The sequence below is a fragment of the Phyllobates terribilis genome, unplaced genomic scaffold (assembly GCF_046119375.1).
Source record: "Phyllobates terribilis strain yellow unplaced genomic scaffold, ASM4611937v1 Scaffold_3__8_contigs__length_932513732, whole genome shotgun sequence".
NCBI lineage: Eukaryota > Metazoa > Chordata > Amphibia > Anura > Dendrobatidae > Phyllobates > Phyllobates terribilis.
In genome coordinates this window covers 5,579,651-5,599,625 of record NW_027362763.1, presented here as the reverse complement: position 1 = coordinate 5,599,625, position 19,975 = coordinate 5,579,651, and the positions used below count along the sequence as shown (strand labels likewise).

General features: G+C 50.4%; 1 protein-coding gene across 1 annotated transcript in view; it reads right to left on the bottom strand.

Moving 5' to 3' along the window:
* LOC141258657 (tyrosine-protein kinase-like) overlaps window positions 1-19,975 on the bottom strand; it is a 58,656-nt gene that overhangs the window by 13,855 nt on the left and 24,826 nt on the right. Inside the window, exon 2 of the mRNA XM_073673614.1 lies at window positions 8,498-8,616. Within this exon, the coding sequence (XP_073529715.1) occupies window positions 8,498-8,616 (119 nt within the window). The remainder of the gene's footprint in view (window positions 1-8,497; window positions 8,617-19,975) is intronic.

The window sequence follows — 19,975 nt, the reverse complement described above, 5'->3', positions numbered from 1 at the left end:
ACAGCCTCTGTGTGCTGCCGAACAGCCTCTGTGTGCTGCCGAACAGCCTCAGTGTGCTGCCGAACAGCCTCAGTGTGCTGCCGAACAGCCTCAGTGTGCTGCCGAACAGCCTCAGTGTGCTGCCGTACAGCCTCAGTGTGCTGCCGAACAGCCTCTGTGTGCTGCCGAACAGCCTCTGTGTGCTGCCGAACAGCCTCTATATGCTGCCGAACAGCCTCTGTGTGCTGCCGAACAGCCTCTGTGTGCTGCCGTATAGTCTGTGTGCTGCCGAACAACCTCTGTGTGCACCCGTATAGTCTATGTGTGCTGCCGTATAGTCTGTGTGCTGCCGAACAACCTCTGTGTGCACCCGTACAGCTTCTGTGTGCTGCCGTATAGTCTGCGTGCTGCCGTACAGCCTCTGTGTGCTGCCGAACAGCCTCTGTGTGCTGCCGTATAGTCTCTGTGTGCACCCGTATAGCCTCTGTGTGCTGCCGTACTGCCTCTGTGTGCTGCCGTACAGCCTCTGTGTGCTGCCGTACTACCTCTGTGTGCTGCCGTACAGCCTCTGTGTGCACCCGTATAGTCTCTGTGTGCTGCCGTACAGCCTCTGTGTGCTGCCGTATAGCCTCTATGTGCTGCCGTATAGCCTCTGTGTGCTGCCGTACAGCCTCTATGTGCTGCCGTATAGTCTCTGTGTGCACCCGTATAGCCTCTGTGTGCTGCCGTACTGCCTCTGTGTGCTGCCGTACAGCCTCTGTGTGCTGCCGTACTGCCTCTGTGTGCTGCCGTACAGCCTCTGTGTGCACCCGTATAGTCTCTGTGTGCTGCCGTACAGCCTCTGTGTGCTGCCGTACAGCCTCTATGTGCTGCCGTATAGCCTCTGTGTGCTGCCGTACTGTCTCTGTGTGCTGCCGTACAGCCTCTATGTGCTGCCGTATAGCCTCTGTGTGCTGCCGTACAGCCTCTATGTGCTGCCGTATAGCCTCTGTGTGCTGCCGTACAGCCTCTATGTGCTGCCGTATAGTCTCTGTGTGCTGCCGTACTGCCTCTGTGTGCTGCCGTATAGCCTTTGTGTGCTGCCGTACAGCCTCTGTGTGCACCCGTATAGCCTCTGTGTGCACCCGAATAGTCTCTGTGTGCTGCCGTACAGCCTCTGTGTGCTGCCGTACAGCCTCTATGTGCTGCCGTATAGCCTCTGTGTGCTGCCGTACAGCCTCTGTGTGCTGCCGTATAGCCTCTGTGTGCTGCCGTACAACCTCTGTGTGCACCCGTATAGCCTCTGTGTGCTGCCGTACAGCCTCTGTGTGCTGCCGTACAGCCTCTGTGTGCTGCCGTATAGCCTCTGTGTGCTGCCGTACAACCTCTGTGTGCACCCGTATAGCCTCTGTGTGCACCCGTATAGCCTCTATGTGCTGCCGTACAGCCTCTGTGTGCTCCCGTATAGCCTCTGTGTGCTGCCGTACAACCTCTGTGTGCACCCGTATAGCCTCTGTGTGCTGCCGTACAGCCTCTGTGTGCTGCCGTATAGCCTTTGTGTGCTCCCGTATAGCCTCTGTGTGCTGCCGTATAGCCTCTGTGTGCTCCCGTATAGTCTCTGTGTGCTGCCGTACAACCTCTGTGTGCTGCCGTACAGCCTCTGTGTGCTCCCGTATAGCCTCTGTGTGCTGTCGTATAGCCTCTGTGTGCACCCGTATAGCCTTCTATGTGCTGTCGTATAGCCTCTGTGTGCTGTCGTATAGCCTCTGAGTGCACCCGTATAGTCTCTGTGTGCTGCCGTACAACCTCTGTGTGCTGCCGTATAGCCTCTGTGTGCTGCCGTATAGCGTCTGTGTGCTGCCGTACAGCCTCTGTGTGCTGCCGTATAGCCTCTGTGTGCACCCGTATAGCCTCTGTGTGCACCCGTATAGCCTCTGTGTGCTGCTGTATAACCTCTGTGTGCTGCCGTATAGCCTCTGTGTGCTGCCGTACAGCCTCTGTGTGCTGCCGTATAGCCTCTGTGTGCTCCCGTATAGCCTCTGTGTGCTGCCGTATAGCCTCTGTGTGCTCCCGTATAACCTCTGTGTTCTGCTGTATAGCCTCTGTGTGCTCCCGTATAGCCTCTGTGTGCTGCCGTATAGCCTCTATGTGCTGCTGTATAGCCTCTGTGTGCTCCCGTATAACCTCTGTGTGCTGCCGTACAGCCTCTGTGTGCTGCCGTACAGCCTCTATGTGCTGCCGTATAGCCTCTGTGTGCTGCCGTACAGCCTCTGTGTGCTGCCGTATAACCTCTGTGTGCTCACGTATAGCCTCTGTGGGTTGCTGTACAGCCTCTGTGTGCTGCCGTACAACCTCTGTGTGCTGCCGTATAACCTCTGTGTGCTCCCGTATAGCCTCTGTGGGTTGCTGTACTGCCTCTGTGTGCTGCCGTACAACCTCTGTGTGCTGCCGTACAGCCTCTGTGTGCACCCGTATAGCCTCTGTGTGCTGCCGTACAACCTCTGTGTGCTGCCGTACAGCCTCTGTGTGCACCCGTATAGTCTCTGTGTGCTGCCGTACAACCTCTGCGTGCTGCCGTACAGCCTCTGTGTGCTGCCGTACAGCCTCTGTGTGCACCCGTATAGTCTCTGTGTGCTGCCGTACAACCTCTGCGTGCTGCCGTACAGCCTCTGTGTGCTGCCGTATAGCCTCTGTGTGCTGCCGTACAGCCTCTGTGTGCACCCGTATAGCCTCTGTGTGCTGCCGTACAACCTCTGTGTGCTGCCGTACAGCCTCTGTGTGCACCCGTATAGTCTCTGTGTGCTGCCGTACAACCTCTGCGTGCTGCCGTACAGCCTCTGTGTGCTGCCGTACAACCTCTGTGTGCTGCCGTACAGCCTCTGTGTGCACCCGTATAGCCTCTGTGTGCTGCCGTACAACCTCTGCGTGCTGCCGTACAGCCTCTGTGTGCTGCCGTATAGCCTCTGTGTGCTGCCGTATAGCCTCTGTGTGCTGCCGTATAGCCTCTGTGTGCTGCCGTACAGCCTCTGTGTGCTGCCGTATAGCCTCTGTGTGCTGCCGTATAGCCTCTGTGTGCTGCTGTACAACCTCTGTGTGCTGCCGTATAGCCTCTATGTGCACCCGTATAGTCTCTGTGTGCTGCTGTACAGCCTCTGTGTGCTGCCGTACAGCCTCTGTGTGCTGCCGTATAGCCTCTGTGTGCTGCCGTACTGCCTCTGTGTGCTGCCGTACAGCCTCTGTGTGCTGCCGTATAGCCTCTGTGTGCTGCCGTACAGCCTCTGTGTGCTGCCGTACAGCCTCTGTTGGTTGCCGTACAGCCTCTGTGGGTTGCCGTACAGCCTCTGTGTGCTGCCGTACAGCCTCTGTGTGCTGCTGTATAGCCTCTGTGTGCTGCCGTACTGTCTCTGTGTGCTGCCGTACTGTCTCTGTGTGCTGCCGTATAGCCTCTGTGTGCTGCCGTACAGCCTCTGTGTGCTGCCGTATAGCCTCTGTGTGCTGCCGTACAGCCTCTGTGTGCTGCCGTATAGCCTCTGTGTGCACCCGTATAGCCTCTGTGTGCTGCTGTATAACCTCTGTGTGCTGCCGTACAGCCTCTGTGTGCTGCTGTACAGCCTCTGTGTGATGCTGTATAGCCTCTGTGTGCTGCCGTACAGCTTCTGTGTGCTGCCGTACAGCCTCTGTGTGCTGCCGTACAGCCTCTGTGTGATGCTGTATAGCCTCTGTGTGCTGCCGTACTGCCTCTGTGTGCTGCCGTACAGCCTCTGTGTGCTGCCGTACTGCCTCTGTGTGCTGCCGTACAGCGTCTGTGTGCTGCCGTACAGCCTCTGTGTGCTGCCGTATAGCCTCTGTGTGCTGCTGTACAGTCTCTATGTGCTGCGGTAACGCTTCTGTGTGCTGCCGTACAGCCTCTGTGTGCTGCCGTACAGCCTCTGTGTGCTGCCGTATAGCCTCTGTGTGCTGCCGTACAGCCTCTGTGTGCTGCCGTACAGCCACTGTGTGCTGCCGTATAGCCTCTGTGTGCTGCCGTACAGCCTCTGTGTGCTGCCGTACAGCCTCTGTGTGCTGCCGTACAGCCTCTATGTGCTGCGGTAACGCTTCTGTGTGCTGCCGTACTGCCTCTGTGTGCTGCCGTACAGCCTCTGTGTGTTGCCGTACAGCCTCTATGTGCTGCGGTAACGCTTCTGTGTGCTGCCGTACTGCCTCTGTGTGCTGCCGTACAGTCTCTGTGTGCTGCCGTATAGCCTCTGTGTGCTGCCGTACAGCCTCTGTGTGCTGCCGTATAGCCTCTGTGTGCTGCCGTACAGCCTCTGTGTGCTGCCGTATAGCCTCTGTGTGCTGCCGTACAGCCTCTGTGTGCTGCCGTACAGCCTCTATGTGCTGCGGTACAGCCTCTGTGTGCTGCCGTACAGCCTCTGTGTGCTGCCGTACAGCCTCTGTGTGCTGCCGTACTGCCTCTATGTGCTGCGGTAACGCTTCTGTGTGCTGCCGTACAGTCTCTGTGTGCTGCCGTACAGCCTCTGTGTGCTGCCGTACAGTCTCTGTGTGCTGCCGTACAGCCTCTGTGTGCTGCCGTATAGCCTCTGTGTGCACCCGTATAGCCTCTGTGGGCTGCCGTACAGCCTCTGTGGGTTGCTGTACAGCCTCTGTGTTCTGCTGTACAGCCTCTGTGTGCTGCCGTACAGCCTCTGTTGGTTGCCGTACAGCCTCTGTGTGCTGCCGTACAGCCTCTGTGTGCTGTCATATAGCCTCTGTGTGCTGCCGTACAGCCTCTGTGTTCACCCGTATAGCCTCTGTGTGCTGCCGTACAGCCTCTGTGTGCTGCCGTACAACCTCTGTGTGCTGCCGTACAGCCTCTGTGTGCTGCCGTACTGCCTCTGTGTGCTGCCGTACAGCCTGTGTGTGCTGCTGTATAGCCTCTGTGTGCTGCTGTACAGTCTCTGTGTGCTGTCGTATAGCCTCTGTGTGCTGCTGTACAGTCTCTGTGTGCTGCTGTATAGCCTCTGTGTGCTGCCGTACTGCCTCTGTGTGCTGCCGTATAGCCTCTGTGTGCTGCCGTACAGCCTCTGTGTGCTGCCGTACTGCCTCTGTGTGCTGCCGTACAGCGTCTGTGTGCTGCCGTATAGCCTCTGTGTGCTGCTGTACAGTCTCTATGTGCTGCGGTAACGCCTCTATGTGCTGCGGTAACGCTTCTGTGTGCTGCCGTATAGCCTCTGTGTGCTGCCGTATAGCCTCTGTGTGCTGCCGTACAGCCTCTGTGTGCTGCCGTACAGCCTCTGTGTGCTGCCGTATAGCCTCTGTGTGCTGCCGTATAGCCTCTGTGTGCTGCCGTACAGCCTCTGTGTGCTGCCGTGTAGCCTCTGTGTGCTGCCGTACAGCCTCTGTGTGCTGCCGTACAGCCTCTATGTGCTGCCGTACAGCCTCTATGTGCTGCGGTAACGCTTCTGTGTGCTGCCGTACTGCCTCTGTGTGCTGCCGTACAGCCTCTGTGTGCTGCCGTACAGCCTCTGTGTGCTGCCGTATAGCCTCTGTGTGCTGCCGTACAGCCTCTGTGTGCTGCCGTACAGCCTCTATGTGCTGCGGTAACGCTTCTGTGTGCTGCCGTACTGCCTCTGTGTGCTGCCGTACTGCCTCTGTGTGCTGCCGTACAGCCTCTGTGTGCTGCCGTACAGTCTCTGTGTGCTGCCCTGTAGCCTCTGTGTGCTGCCGTATAGCCTCTGTGTGCTGCCGTACAGCCTCTGTGTGCTGCCGTACAGCCTCTGTGTGCTGCCGTACTGCCTCTATGTGCTGCCGTACTGCCTCTGTGTGCTGCCGTACAGCCTCTGTGTGCTGCCGTACAGCCTCTGTGTGCTGCCGTATAGCCTCTGTGTGCTGCCGTACAGCCTCTGTGTGCTGCCGTATAGCCTCTGTGTGCTGCCGTACAGCCTCTGTGTGCTGCCGTATAGCCTCTGTGTGCTGCCGTACAGCCTCTGTGTGCTGCCGTACAGCCTCTATGTGCTGCGGTAACGCTTCTGTGTGCTGCCGTACTGCCTCTGTGTGCTGCCGTACAGCCTCTGTGTGCTGCCGTACAGCCTCTGTGTGCTGCCGTACAGCCTCTATGTGCTGCGGTAACGCTTCTGTGTGCTGCCGTACTGCCTCTGTGTGCTGCCGTACAGTCTCTGTGTGCTGCCCTGTAGCCTCTGTGTGCTGCCGTACAGTCTCTGTGTGCTGCCCTGTAGCCTCTGTGTGCTGCCGTACAGCCTCTGTGTGCTGCCGTACAGCCTCTGTGTGCTGCCATACTGCCTCTGTGTGCTGCCTTACTGCCTCTATGTGCTGCCGTACTGCCTCTATGTGCTGCCGTACTGCCTCTGTGTGCTGCCGTACATAAAGTAGTAAACTCTCATATAGAAATGTGGATGAAAAAATAGTAAAAAAAAGTATTAGCTCTTGGAAAGATAGGAGGAAAAAATGAAAGCGTAAAAAAGAAAAAAATCCATGTCCGTAAGAGTAAGGGGTTAAATAATAAGCGAAATACAATTTGTAGTAGATGTCCTGCTTATGTCTAAGGCTAAAGGATATAAAAAAGACAACCCTGAAAACCCCAAGGTCACCCCTGAGTCTCCACTCCTTCCAGGGTGCACCGGAGTCTTTCCTCCTGAGATGATACCCTGGAGTTTCCTCTCTTTACAGGTCACCCCAGAGTCTCCTCTCCTTCCAGCGCAAACCTGACTCTTTCCTCCTTAGAAGTTACCCTGGAGTCTCTTCTCTTTACAGGTCATCCCAAGGTCTCTTCTCCTTCAAAATCACCCCAAGTCTCTGCTCCTTACAGGTTACCCCAAGTCTCTGCTCCTTCCAGGGTACACCCGAGTCTGCTCTCCTTACTGGTCACTCTCCGATTAACTACCACTTACAGGTCACTTCCAAGTCTCTGCCCCTTACAGGTCAACACCAAGTCTAGTCACTACACAGGTCACCCTTGAGTCTCCATTCCTTACAAATCACTCCCAAGTTTCCCTGAGTTTCCTCTCCTTACAGGTTACCTCCCAAGTCTCCGCTCCATATAGGTCATCCTAGCCTCCTTTCCTTACAGGTCTCCGCTCCATATAGATCACCCCGAGTCTCTTCTCCTAACAGGGTACCGCCGAGTCTCCTTTCCTTACACGTCTCCTTCGAGTCTCCTCCCCTTACATGTTATCCCCGAGTCGCCGCTCCTGCTCCTTAAAGGTCATCCATGAGTCTCCTTTACTTACAGGTCAACCATGAGTCTCCTTTCCTTACAGTTCACCCACGAGTCTCCACTCCTAGCAGGTAACCAACGAGTCTCCTCTCCTTACAGGTCGTCCCAAAAGTCTCCTCTACATACAGGTCACCCCAAAAGTCTCCTCTCCTTACAGGTCACCACCGAATCTCTGCTTCTTATATGTCATCCTCAAGTCTCCTCTCCTTACAGTCCACACCTCGAGTCTCTTCTCTTTACAAGTCATCCCCAAGTCTCTGCTCCTTACAGGTCACCCCCGAATCTTCTCTCCTTACATGTCATCCCCGAATCTTCTCTCTTTACATGTCATCCCCTAGTCTCTTCTCCTTACAGGTCACCCCTGAGTCTCCCTTACTTACTGGTCACCCTCGAGTCTCCGCTCTTTACAGATCACCTGGAGTCTCCTCTCCTTACAGGTTACCCCTGAGTCTCTCTTGTTCTTACAGGTCTGGGGATGTCTTCTCCTTACAAGTCATCCCGAGTTCCCATCACCAAGTCTCCTTTTCTTACAGGTCACCCATGAGTCTCTGCTCCTTACAGGTCATCCCGAGTCTTTTCTCCTTACAGGTCATCACCAAGTCTCCTTTTCTTACAGGTCATCCACGAGTATCTTCTCCTTACCGGTCATTCCGAGTCTTTTCTCCTTACAGGTCATCACCAAGTCTCCTTTTCTTATCTGCTCCTTACCGGTCATTCTTTTCTCCTTACCAGTAACCATACTGGTCATCCTAGTCTCCTTTCCTTACAGGTCGCCTCTGAGTCTCCACTCCATATTGATCACCCCGAGTCTCTTCTCCTCACAGGGCACCGCCAAGTCTCCTTTCCTTACATGTATCCACCGAGTCTCTTCTCCTTACAGGTCACTACCAAGTCTCTGCTCCTTAAAGGTCAACCCCGAGTCGTCTTCCCTTACAGGTCACCCACGAGTCTCCGCTCCTTACAGATCACCCCAAAGTCTCCCCTCCTTATAGGTCACCACCGGGTCTCTACTTCTTACAGGTCACCCCTGAGTCTCCACTCCACACAGGTCACCCCTTCAAGTCTCCTCTCCTTAAAGCTTACACCCGAGTCTCTTCTCCATATGAGTCACCCCCCAAGTCTCTGTTCCTTACAGGTGATCCATGAGCCTCTCCACCATCCCCAGCTAGTCACCTAACTTCTGTGGTCTACTGTATTTCCCTAATCCATTAGATGCATGTAGTAATCAGAGTCCTCTGCCCCAGCAATCTCCAGCACTCTAGAATGACCTGTGGTTTGACAAAGTCATTACTGGTCAGTATGGCAGCATATGGCATATTCACCTACCTGAGATGTAATAACAGTCTTCTACCACCTTCTGCCACACTAGGAATGAGCCGGTGCTGTTCTCTTCCTGCAGGAGGTAGCGCTTGGCATCCAGTTTTGTCAAGGATCCAAAATACCAGCTGGAAAAAGAAGAGAAGAGGCTTAATACCCATGTAGTGCCCCTATAGCGCATGCACCACTGTGATATACACGGATTTGCCGTGACCTCAGGAACTGTGTTCATGGTGAAGGTGATGGAACCTCCCAGGTACTTTGTGTTTAGCTCTTTGGTTGAAGACAGAAGGTGTTTTTGGATGGAGAACCCTACAGATTGTACAGGTTGTTGTCCCCCATAACTTCTAGAGCTGAGAGTCAGTCATAATCCAAGATGCTACTTTGACCTCTCTATGGTTGAACCTCTATACTAATGACATGGTGGGCTCCTTGTGGGATTAATTCAGTCATATTTGAAGATATATTGGGGTCACTTTTGCAGATATTGACATGGACTTCAACTCATGGTCAGACTCGGAAGTCACCAAGTTCCGGCTGGTAAGGGATCAGTATGAGGAGATGAAGAGCCCCGATCTCTAATACTTTACACCATGCTTCATAGATAAGAGAGCTGGGTCTTATACGTAATGGAGTTGGTTCGTATCTGTCTTCTAAGTCAGTTAAGTCCTCGGACTCCCTGTTAGCGATATATCAGCCAGGATCCATGTTGCCATTTCAGAGGAGTCTTGGAAGTCGAAAGTGAAGAAAGGGACCAAGGACACATTTAAGAAACTCTCTGACTCTCTCTAAGAATTAGAACAAAGAAGGAGATGATAGAAAAAAAGGGAATATGCTCCAGAGATACGAGGCAGCACAAGAGAAGCTCAGAGCTCTGCTATGTTAATGATTGCACTGGGGTATATCACGCTATTGTAATCTTTGGGCATTTACAACTTTTCTCACATGCAAATGATGGCAATATTATCTATTGTCAGGGTGTCCTGATTACTGACTACATTGGAGGCCTAGAGTCTCCACCCTCTGGAGCACAGGACACATCAGCTCTATTCTCCTTTAAGATTATCTGCCACATTACACAGGTCAACAAAAAAAATATTTTTTTTTCTGGTGCCAAAGATATTTTAATGAATTTGGGGTATTTTTGGGGGTGCTGATTCTGAATATGCAATCAGTTTTGCCAGATTGGCTCTAGTTTTTGAGATTTTTGGTATCTTATTTATAGCACGTGTTGGTAAATGCGACGCGTCATCTCATTAATTTCTTTAGATTAGTACTTGAACTGAGCAGTTCTCAATATAGTTTTGTGTTAATTAGTGTTCTAGAAGTTTGTTCATAGCTTGATTTTTATACTAACTTTATGTTGTTGTCTGTTTTGCAGTGAAAAGCATGAACTCATCAAGAAGAAGTTGCCTTAACGATCCAGACTCATTCTGTTACATTTGTGGTGAATATACACTGCCAAAACATAGAAGAAACATAACAGACTTCGTAAAAAAAAGTGTATTTGGCCTATTTTGGGGTCATGCTTGGGGACCAAGACAAGTTTTGGGCGCCACACATAGTGTGCAAAGCATGTATCGAATTATTACGAAAATGGAGCAAAGGACAAAGAAAAAGCTTCAAATTTGGTGTTCCAATGGTGTGGAGAGAGCAAAAAAATCATCATGATGACTGTTATTTCTGTGCAGTGCAAGTGCAAGGATTCAATAAGCATAAGAAACGAAAATGGGAGTATCCTAACATGGAATCTGCAAGAAGGCCTGTCCCTCATTGTGAAGATGTGCCTGTACCTGTGTTTACCATGTTACCTGACCTTCCCCCACCTGATGATGGTGAAATGCAGGGTATGGAGCTAAGCATTAGTTCTGGAAGTGAACCAGAATATGAAGGAAGTTTCAGAACACCTACGCAATTTACCCAAGGAGAGCTCAACGATCTAATAAGAGACCTCAACCTCTCAAAAAGTGCATCCGAACTTTTAGCTTCCAGGCTAAGTGAGAAAAATTGTCTGACGCCTGGAACTAAAATTACATCTTACAGGACCAGAGAAGAAGCACTTCTTCAATTTTTCTGTGAAGATGACCTACTTGTATATTGTAAGGATATGCCTGGCCTGATGCTGCAAATGGGTTTACAAGTATATCGTCCTGAAGACTGGAGGCTTTTCATAGACAGTTCTAAAAGGAGTTTGAAATGTGTTTTGTTGAACAATGGCAATCAGTGTGCATCTCTTCCAGTAGCTCACTCAACTAAACTTGTAGAACAATACAAAAATGTCAAAATGGTCTTGGAGAAACTGTGCTACCATGAACATTCGTGGCTGATATGTGTTGATTTAAAAATGGTCAACTTTTTACTTGGACAGCAAAGTGGATACACAAAGTATCCTTGCTTCATCTGCACGTGGGATAGTAGAGCAAAACATCAGCACTGGGAGAAAGTGAATTGGCCTCCAAGGGACACCTTGACAGTAGGAGCATCAAACATAGTGAACGAACCTTTGGTGGACAGGGAAAAAATCATTCTACCACCACTTCACATAAAGTTAGGATTAATGAAGCAGTTCGTCAAGGCATTAGACAAAGATGGTAATTGCTTCATGTACATCTGCAGATCTTTCCCTGGTCTTAGTAGCGAAAAAATGAAAGGCAGGAATCTTTGATGGTCCTCAAATTCGGAAACTCATTAAAGATTCAAATTTTTCCTAAGGAAATGAATGACATGGAAGCTGCTGCATGGTGTAGTTTTGTGTTGGTAGTGAAGAACTTCTTGGGAAATAAAAAGGCAGACAATTATGAAGAACTGGTACAAAACATGCTATTGAGATTTAGAAATCTGGGTGTACACATGAGCATTAAATTGCATTATCTTCACAGTCACTTGGACAGATTTCCAGAAAATCTTGGAGATTTTAGCGAAGAACAAGGGGAGAGATTTCATCAGGATATTATGGTGATGGAGGAAAGGTACCAAGGCAGATGGGACAGACATATGATGGCTGATTACTGCTGTAGATGCCTATGATAACAGCATCTACAGAATCTACAGCGTGACTGCCCGAAAAGCTCACATAGAAGAAAATCATATAAAAAGCGCTTTTCCAGGGATTAAATGTCTCCTATCTTTCATGTCTTGTTCATTTTTGAAGATTACTTTCTAAAACTAGTTAAAATAAACTATAATCAACATTTACTTTGTTTAATTTATAGTATTCATGACAATATCAATAAAGTTAATGCGCGTGTAGCAAATTACGTCATTTTTTTTACACATTTTACAGAAAATATCAAGAACTAGAGCCAATCTGGCAAAACTGATGACATATTCAGAATCAGCACCCCAAAGTTACCCTAAATTCGTTGAAATATCTTTGGCACCAAAAATGCTGTTGACCAGTGTTATAATTGACTGAATTCCCTGAGAATGACAATCAGACTGTAGAGATGAAGGAAGGGGAGGCCAGAAGCAAGAACCAAAGAGGAGGCCAACCACAGGAAGAACCAAAGAGGAAGCTGACCTCAAGAAGAACCAAAGAGGAGGCCAACCACAGGAAGAACCAAAGAGGAAGCTGACCTCAAGAAGAACCAAAGAGGAGGCCAACCACAGGAAGAACCAAAGAGGAAGCTGACCTCAAGAAGAACCAAAGAGGAAGCTGACCTCAAGAAGAACCAAAGAGGAGGCCAACCACAGGAAGAACCAAAGAGGAAGCTGACCTGAAGAAGAACCAATGAGGAGGCCAACCACAGGAAGAACCAAAGAGGAAGCTGACCTGAAGAAGAACCAATGAGGAGGCCAACCACAGGAAGAACCAAAGAGGAAGCTGACCTCAAGAAGAACCAAAGAGGAAGCTGACCTCAAGAAGAACCAATCAGGAGGCTGACCTCAAGAAGAACCAATGAGGAGGCTGACCTCAAGAAGAACCAATGAGGAGGCCAACCACAGGAAGAACCAAAGAGGAAGCTGACCTGAAGAACAACCAATGAGGAGGCCAACCACAGGAAGAACCAAAGAGGAAGCTGACCTGAAGAAGAACCAATGAGGAGGCCAACCACAGGAAGAACCAAAGAGGAAGCTGACCTCAAGAAGAACCAAAGAGGAAGCTGACCTCAAGAAGAACCAATGAGGAGGCTGACCTCAAGAAGAACCAATGAGGAGGCTGACCTCAAGAAGAACCAATGAGGAGGCTGGCCACATGAAGAATCAAAGAAGAGGCCTGCAACAAGAAAAAACAAAAAAGGTGTCAATCCACAAAAAGAACCAAAGAGGAGTCCAGCCAGAAGAACTATTGAGGAGGCTAGCCAGAAGAAGAACCACAGAGGAGGCCAGCCACAAGAAGAAATGAGGCGGCTGGCCACAAGAAGAAATAAAGAGGAGGCTGGAATCAAGAAGAACCAAAGAGGAGGCCAGCCAAACAAAAAAGGACAACCAGAAGAAGAACTATTGAGGAGGCTAGCCACAAGAAGAATCAAACAGAAGGCCGGCCTCAAGAAGAACCAATGAGGCGGCTGGTCACAAGAAAAATAAAGAGGAGGCTGGAGTCAAGAAGAACCAAAGAGGAGGCCAACCACAGGAAGAACCAAATAGGAAGATGACCTCAAGAAGAACCAATGAGGAGGCTGGCCACATGAAGAATCAAAGAGGCCTGCAACAAGAAAAAACAAAAAAGGTGTCAATCCACCAAAGAACCAAAGAGGAGTCCAGCCAGAAGAAGAACCACAGAGGAGGCCAGCCACAAGAAGAACCATTGAGGAGGCAAGCCAGAAGAAGAACCACAGAGGAGGCTAGCCAGAAGAAGAACCACAGAGGAGGCTAGCCAGAAGAAGAACCACAGAGGAGGCTAGCCAGAAGAAGAACCACAGAAGAGGCTAGCCAGAAGAAGAACCACAGAAGAGGCTAGCCAGAAGAAGAACCACAGAGGAGGCCAGCCAGAAGAAGAACCAAAAAGGAGTCCAGCCAGAAGAAGAACCATTGAGGAGGCTAGCCTGAAGAAGAACCACAGAGGAGGCCAGCCAAACAAAAAAGGACAACCAGAAGAAGAACTATTGAGGAGGCTAGCCACAAGAAGAACCACAGAGGAGGCCAGCCACAAGAAGAATTAAAGAGAAGGCTGGCTACAAGATGAAAAAGAGAGAAGGCCAGCAAGAAGAAGAATCATTAAGGAGACCAATGAAAAGATGAGGCCAGCTGGAAGAAAAATGATTGAGGAGGCAAACTGCAAGAAGGACCAAAGAGAAGGCCAGCAAGAAGAAAAACTGAAGAAAAGAAGGTCTTTCTTCAAAGAACTAAGGAGGACTCTCATTCTTCTTGAACCTAGCTTCCTTTTTGATTACCTTTGATCCTCCTATCAGATGTGGTGACTGGAGGTAACTGTATGGTGTGGAGTGACAATCTTATCATGACGATGAAAGATGGACGGCCTCAAGAAGAACTGATGAAATACTCAAACTGGTCTATTTACAATTTTCATTTAAAAACCCCCAAAAGCTTGGAAATACTGTAAAGACAGGTGACTAACCACACAGGGAGAGACCCCCAAATCTCTTCTTCCCAGGGGTACAGGAAAAAAGCCGCTTCTGTGTTTGTGGACAGACGTAAAAATAATGAGAATACTAAAAGACCAAGAGAGGCTGCTCTTGAGGGGGCAATAAGGCTATGTGCTCTGTGCGGTAAGACAGGAGTAAGCTGCTGCAAAACCCCTTCCTCAAGACCCTACTGTCTCCTCAATACCAGAAGCTTGTAATTGCTCAGAAACTACATGTGGGGGAGAGGGGAGAGAGGGAGAGGACCCCACTGACCATAAGAGCTTACACTCTACAGGAGAGAGAGGACCCTACTGATCATAAGAGCTTACACTCTACAGGAGAGAGAGGACCCCACTGATCATAAGAGCTTACACTCTACAGGAGAGAGAGGACTCCACTGACCATATGAGCTTACACTCTACAGGAGAGAGAGAGGACCCCGCTGACCATAAGAGCTTACACTCTACAGGAGAGAGGGAGAGGACCCCGCTGACCATAAGAGCTTACACTCTACAGGAGAGAGAGGACCTCACTCACCATAAGAGCTTACACTCTACAGGAGAGAGAGAGGACCCCACTGACCATAACAGCTTACACTCTACAGGAGAGAGAGGACCCCACTGACCATAAGAGCTTACACTCTACAGGAGAGAGAGGACCCCACTGACCATAAGAGCTTACACTCTACAGAGAAAGAGAACCCCACTGACCATAAGAGCTTACACTCTACAGGAGAGAGAGGACCCCACTGACCATAAGAGCTTACACTCTACAGGAGAGAGGGAGAGGACCGCACTGACCATAAGAGCTTACACTCTACAGGAGAGAGAGACGACCCCACTGACCATAAGAGCTTACATTCTACAGGAGAGAGAGAGGACCCCACTGACCATAAGAGCTTACACTCTACAGGAGAGAGGGAGAGGACCGCACTGACCATAAGAGCTTACACTCTACAGGAGAGAGAGGACCCCACTGACCATAAGAGATTACATTCTAAAGGAGAGAGAGAGGACCCCACTGACCATAAGAGCTTACACTCTACAGGAGAGAGGGAGAGGACCGCACTGACCATAAGAGCTTACACTCTACAGGAGAGAGAGAGGACCCCGCTGACCATAAGAGCTTACACTCTACAGGAGAGAGAGGACCCCGCTGACCATAAGAGCTTAGACTCTACAGGAGAGAGAGGACCCCGCTGACCATAAGAGCTTACACTCTACAGGAGAGAGAGGACCCCACTGATCATAAAAGCTTACACTCTACAGGAGAGAGAGAGGACCCCACTGACGATAAGAGCTTACACACTACAGGAGAGAGAGGACCCCACTGACCATAAGAGCTTACACTCTACAGGGGAGAGAGAGAGGACCCCACTGACCATAAGAGCTTACACTCTACAGGAGCGAGAGGACCCCACTGACCATAAGAGCTTACACTCTACAGGAGAGAGAGAGAGGACCCCACTGACCATAAGAGCTTACACTCTACAGGGGAGAGAGAGAGGACCCCACTGACCATAAGAGCATACACTCTACAGGAGTGAGAGGACCCCACTGACCATAAGAGCTTACACTCTACAGAGAAAGAGGACCCCACTGACCATAAGAGCTTACACTCTACAGGAGAGAGAGAGGACCGCGCTGACCATAAGAGCTTACACTCTACAGGAGAGAGAGAGAGGACCCCACTGACCATAAGAGCTTACACTCTACAGGAGAGAGAGGACCCCACTGATCATAAGAGCTTACACTCTACAGAGAAAGAGAACCCCACTGACCATAAGAGCTTACACTCTACAGGAGAGAGAGGACCCCACTGACCATAAGAGCTTACACTCTACAGGAGAGAGAGAGGACCGCGCTGACCATAAGAGCTTACACTCTACAGGAGAGAGAGAGAGGACCCCACTGACCATAAGAGCTTACACTCTACAGGAGAGAGAGGACCCCACTGATCATAAGAGCTTACACTCTACAGAGAAAGAGAACCCCACTGACCATAAGAGCTTACACTCTACAGGAGAGAGAGGACCCCACTGACCATAAGAGCTTACACTCTACAGGAGAGAGGGAGAGGACCGCACTGACCATAAGAGCTTACACTCTACAGGAGAGAGAGACGACCCCACTGACCATAAGTGCTTACATTCTACAGGAGAGAGAGAGGACCCCACTGACCATAAGAGCTTACACTCTACAGGAGAGAGGGAGAGGACCGCACTGACCATAAGAGCTTACACTCTACAGGAGAGAGAGGACCCCACTGACCATAAGAGATTACATTCTAAAGGAGAGAGAGAGGACCCCACTGACCATAAGAGCTTACACTCTACAGGAGAGAGGGAGAGGACCGCACTGACCATAAGAGCTTACACTCTACAGGAGAGAGAGAGGACCCCACTGACCATAAGAGCTTACACTCTACAGGAGAGAGAGGACCCCGCTGACCATAAGAGCTTAGACTCTACAGGAGAGAGAGGACCCCGCTGACCATAAGAGCTTACACTCTACAGGAGAGAGAGGACCCCACTGATCATAAGAGCTTACACTCTACAGGAGAGAGAGAGGACCCCACTGACGATAAGAGCTTACACTCTACAGGGGAGAGAGAGAGGACCCCACTGACCATAAGAGCTTACACTCTACAGGAGCGAGAGGACCCCACTGACCATAAGAGCTTACACTCTACAGGAGAGAGAGAGAGGACCCCACTGACCAAAAGAGCTTACACTCTACAGGGGAGAGAGAGAGGACCCCACTGACCATAAGAGCTTACACTCTACAGGAGTGAGAGGACCCCACTGATCATAAGAGCTTACACTCTACAGGGGAGAGAGAGAGGACCCCACTGACCATAAGAGCTTACACTCTACAGGAGAGAGAGAGGACCCCACTGACCATAAGAGCTTACATTCTACAGGAGAGAGAGGACCCCACTGACCATAAGAGCTTACACTCTACAGGAGAGAGAGGACCCCACTGACCATAAGAGCTTACACTCTACAGGAGAGAGAGAGGACCCCGCTGACCATAAGAGCTTACACTCTACAGGAGAGAGAGGACCCCGCTGACCATAAGAGCTTACACTCTACAGGAGAGAGAGGACCTCACTCACCATAAGAGTTTACACTCTACAGGAGAGAGAGAGGACCCCACTGACCATAAGAGCTTACACTCTACAGGAGAGAGAGGACCCCACTGACCATAAGAGCTTACACTCTACAGGAGAGAGAGGACCCCACTGACCATAAGAGCTTACACTCTACAGGAGAGAGAGGACCCCACTGACCATAAGAGCTTACACTCTACAGGAGTGAGAGGACCCCACTGACCATAAGAGCTTACACTCTACAGGGGAGAGAGAGAGGACCCTGCTGACCATAAGAGCTTACAATCTACAGGAGAGAGAGGAACCCGCTGACCATAAGAGCTTACACTCTACAGGAGAGAGAGGACCCCACTGATCATAAGAGCTTACACTCTACAGGGGAGAGAGAGAGGACCCCACTGACCATAAGAGCTTACACTCTACAGGGGAGAGAGAGAGGACCCCACTGACCATAAGAGCTTACACTCTACAGGAGCGAGAGGACCCCACTGAGCATAAGAGCTTACACTCTACAGGAGAGAGAGAGAGGACCCCACTGACCATAAGAGCTTACACTCTACAGGGGAGAGAGAGAGGACCCCACTGACCATAAGAGCTTACACTCTACAGGAGTGAGAGGACCCCACTGACCATAAGAGCTTACACTCTACAGGGGAGAGAGAGAGGACCCCACTGACCATAAGAGCTTACACTCTACAGGAGAGAGAGAGGACCCCACTGACCATAAGAGCTTACATTCTACAGGAGAGAGAGGACCCCACTGACCATAAGAGCTTACACTCTACAGGAGAGAGAGGACCCCACTGACCATAAGAGCTTACACTCTACAGGAGAGAGAGAGGACCCCGCTGACCATAAGAGCTTACACTCTACAGGAGAGAGAGGACCCCGCTGACCATAAGAGCTTACACTCTACAGGAGAGAGAGGACCTCACTCACCATAAGAGCTTACACTCTACAGGAGAGAGAGAGGACCCCACTGACCATAAGAGCTTACACTCTACAGGAGAGAGAGGACCCCACTGACCATAAGAGCTTACACTCTACAGGAGAGAGAGGACCCCACTGACCATAAGAGCTTACACTCTACAGGGGAGAGAGAGAGGACCCCACTGACCATAAGAGCTTACACTTTACAGGATATAAACCAAAATGGAATGAAAGAGTTAATTCTGTGCCGCCCGTAGATCAAGGATGACAGATAATTGGTTTCCAGAAATGAGGTTTATTTGTCAATGTGTTTCTTGACATTGTGGTTTGCCCTGATGAAGAAGTTTTGAACTTTCAATGCGTTGACAAATAAACCCCATTTCTGGATATCAGTTATCTATCATCCTTGATCTACGGGCGGCACAGAATTAACTCTTTCATTCCATTTTGGTTTATATCTATTTGTGGGTCTGCTGCAGCCTAAAACCTATTAGTGGTTGTAGTCACACAACCATACCAACCACAACCTTTGCTCTCCCCACTGTTACTCGGATAAAACCCTATTTTGCTTATTGTTATTTCAGTTTTTTTCACCTCTAAACTCCACAGTAGAGAGAGAGGACCCCACTGACCATAAGAGCTTACACTCTACAGGAGAGAGAGAGGACCTCACTGACCATAAGAGCTTACACTCTACAGGAGAGAGAGAGGACCTCACTGACCATAAGAGCTTACACTCTACAGGAGAGAGAGGACCCCACTGACCATAAGAGCTTACACTCTACAGGAGAGAGGGAGAGGACCCCACTGACCATAAGAGCTTACACTCTACAGGAGAGAGAGAGGACCTCACTGACCATAAGAGCTTACACTCTACAGGAGAGAGAGGACCTCACTGACCATAAGAGCTTACACTCTACAGGAGAGAGGGAGAGGACCCCACTGACCATAAGAGCTTACACTCTACAGGAGAGAGAGAGGACCTCACTGACCATGTCCTTCTGCACTCCTCTGTCCTCCTCCAGACTTATGTGTCCTCCTCATCTCCTTTGTCAGACTCCTGCTCCAGACTCTCCTTCTCCAGACTCCTTTGTCCTTCACCAGACTCCTGCTCCAGACCCTCCTCCTCCAGACTCCTTTGTCCTTCACCAGACTCCTGCTCCAGACTCTCCTCCTCCAGACTCCTTTGTCCTTCACCGGACTCCTGTATTGTCTCTCCTCCTCCATCTACCCCAGACTCCTTTGTCCTTCACCAGACTCCTGTATTGCCTCTAATCCTCCATCTACTCTAGACTCCTTTGTCCTTCACCAGACTCCTGCATTGCCTCTCCTCCTCCATCTACTCTGGACTCCTTTGTCCTTCACCAGACTCCTGTATTGCCTCTCCTCCTCCATCTACCCCAGACTCCTTTGTCCTTCACCAGACTCCTGTATTGCCTCTCCTCCTCCATCTACTCTAGACTCCTTTGTCCTTCACCAGACTCCTGCATTGCCTCTCCTCCTTCACCTACTCTGGACTCCTTTGTCCTTCACCGGACTCCTGTATTGTCTCTCCTCCTCCATCTACCCCAGACTCCTTTGTCCTTCACCAGACTCCTGTATTGCCTCTCCTCCTCCATCTACTCTAGACTCCTTTGTCCTTCACCAGACTCCTGCATTGCCTCTCCTCCTCCATCTACTCTAGACTCCTTTGTCCTTCACCAGACTCCTGCATTGCCTCTCCTCCTCCATCTACTCTAGACTCCTTTGTCCTTCACCAGACTCCTGTATTGCCTCTCCTCCTCCATCTACTCTAGACTCCTTTGTCCTTCACCGGACTCCTGTGTTGCCTCTCCTCCTCCATCTACTCTAGACTCCTTTGTCCTTCACCGGACTCCTGTGTTGCCTCTCCTCCTCCATCTACTCTAGACTCCTTTGTCCT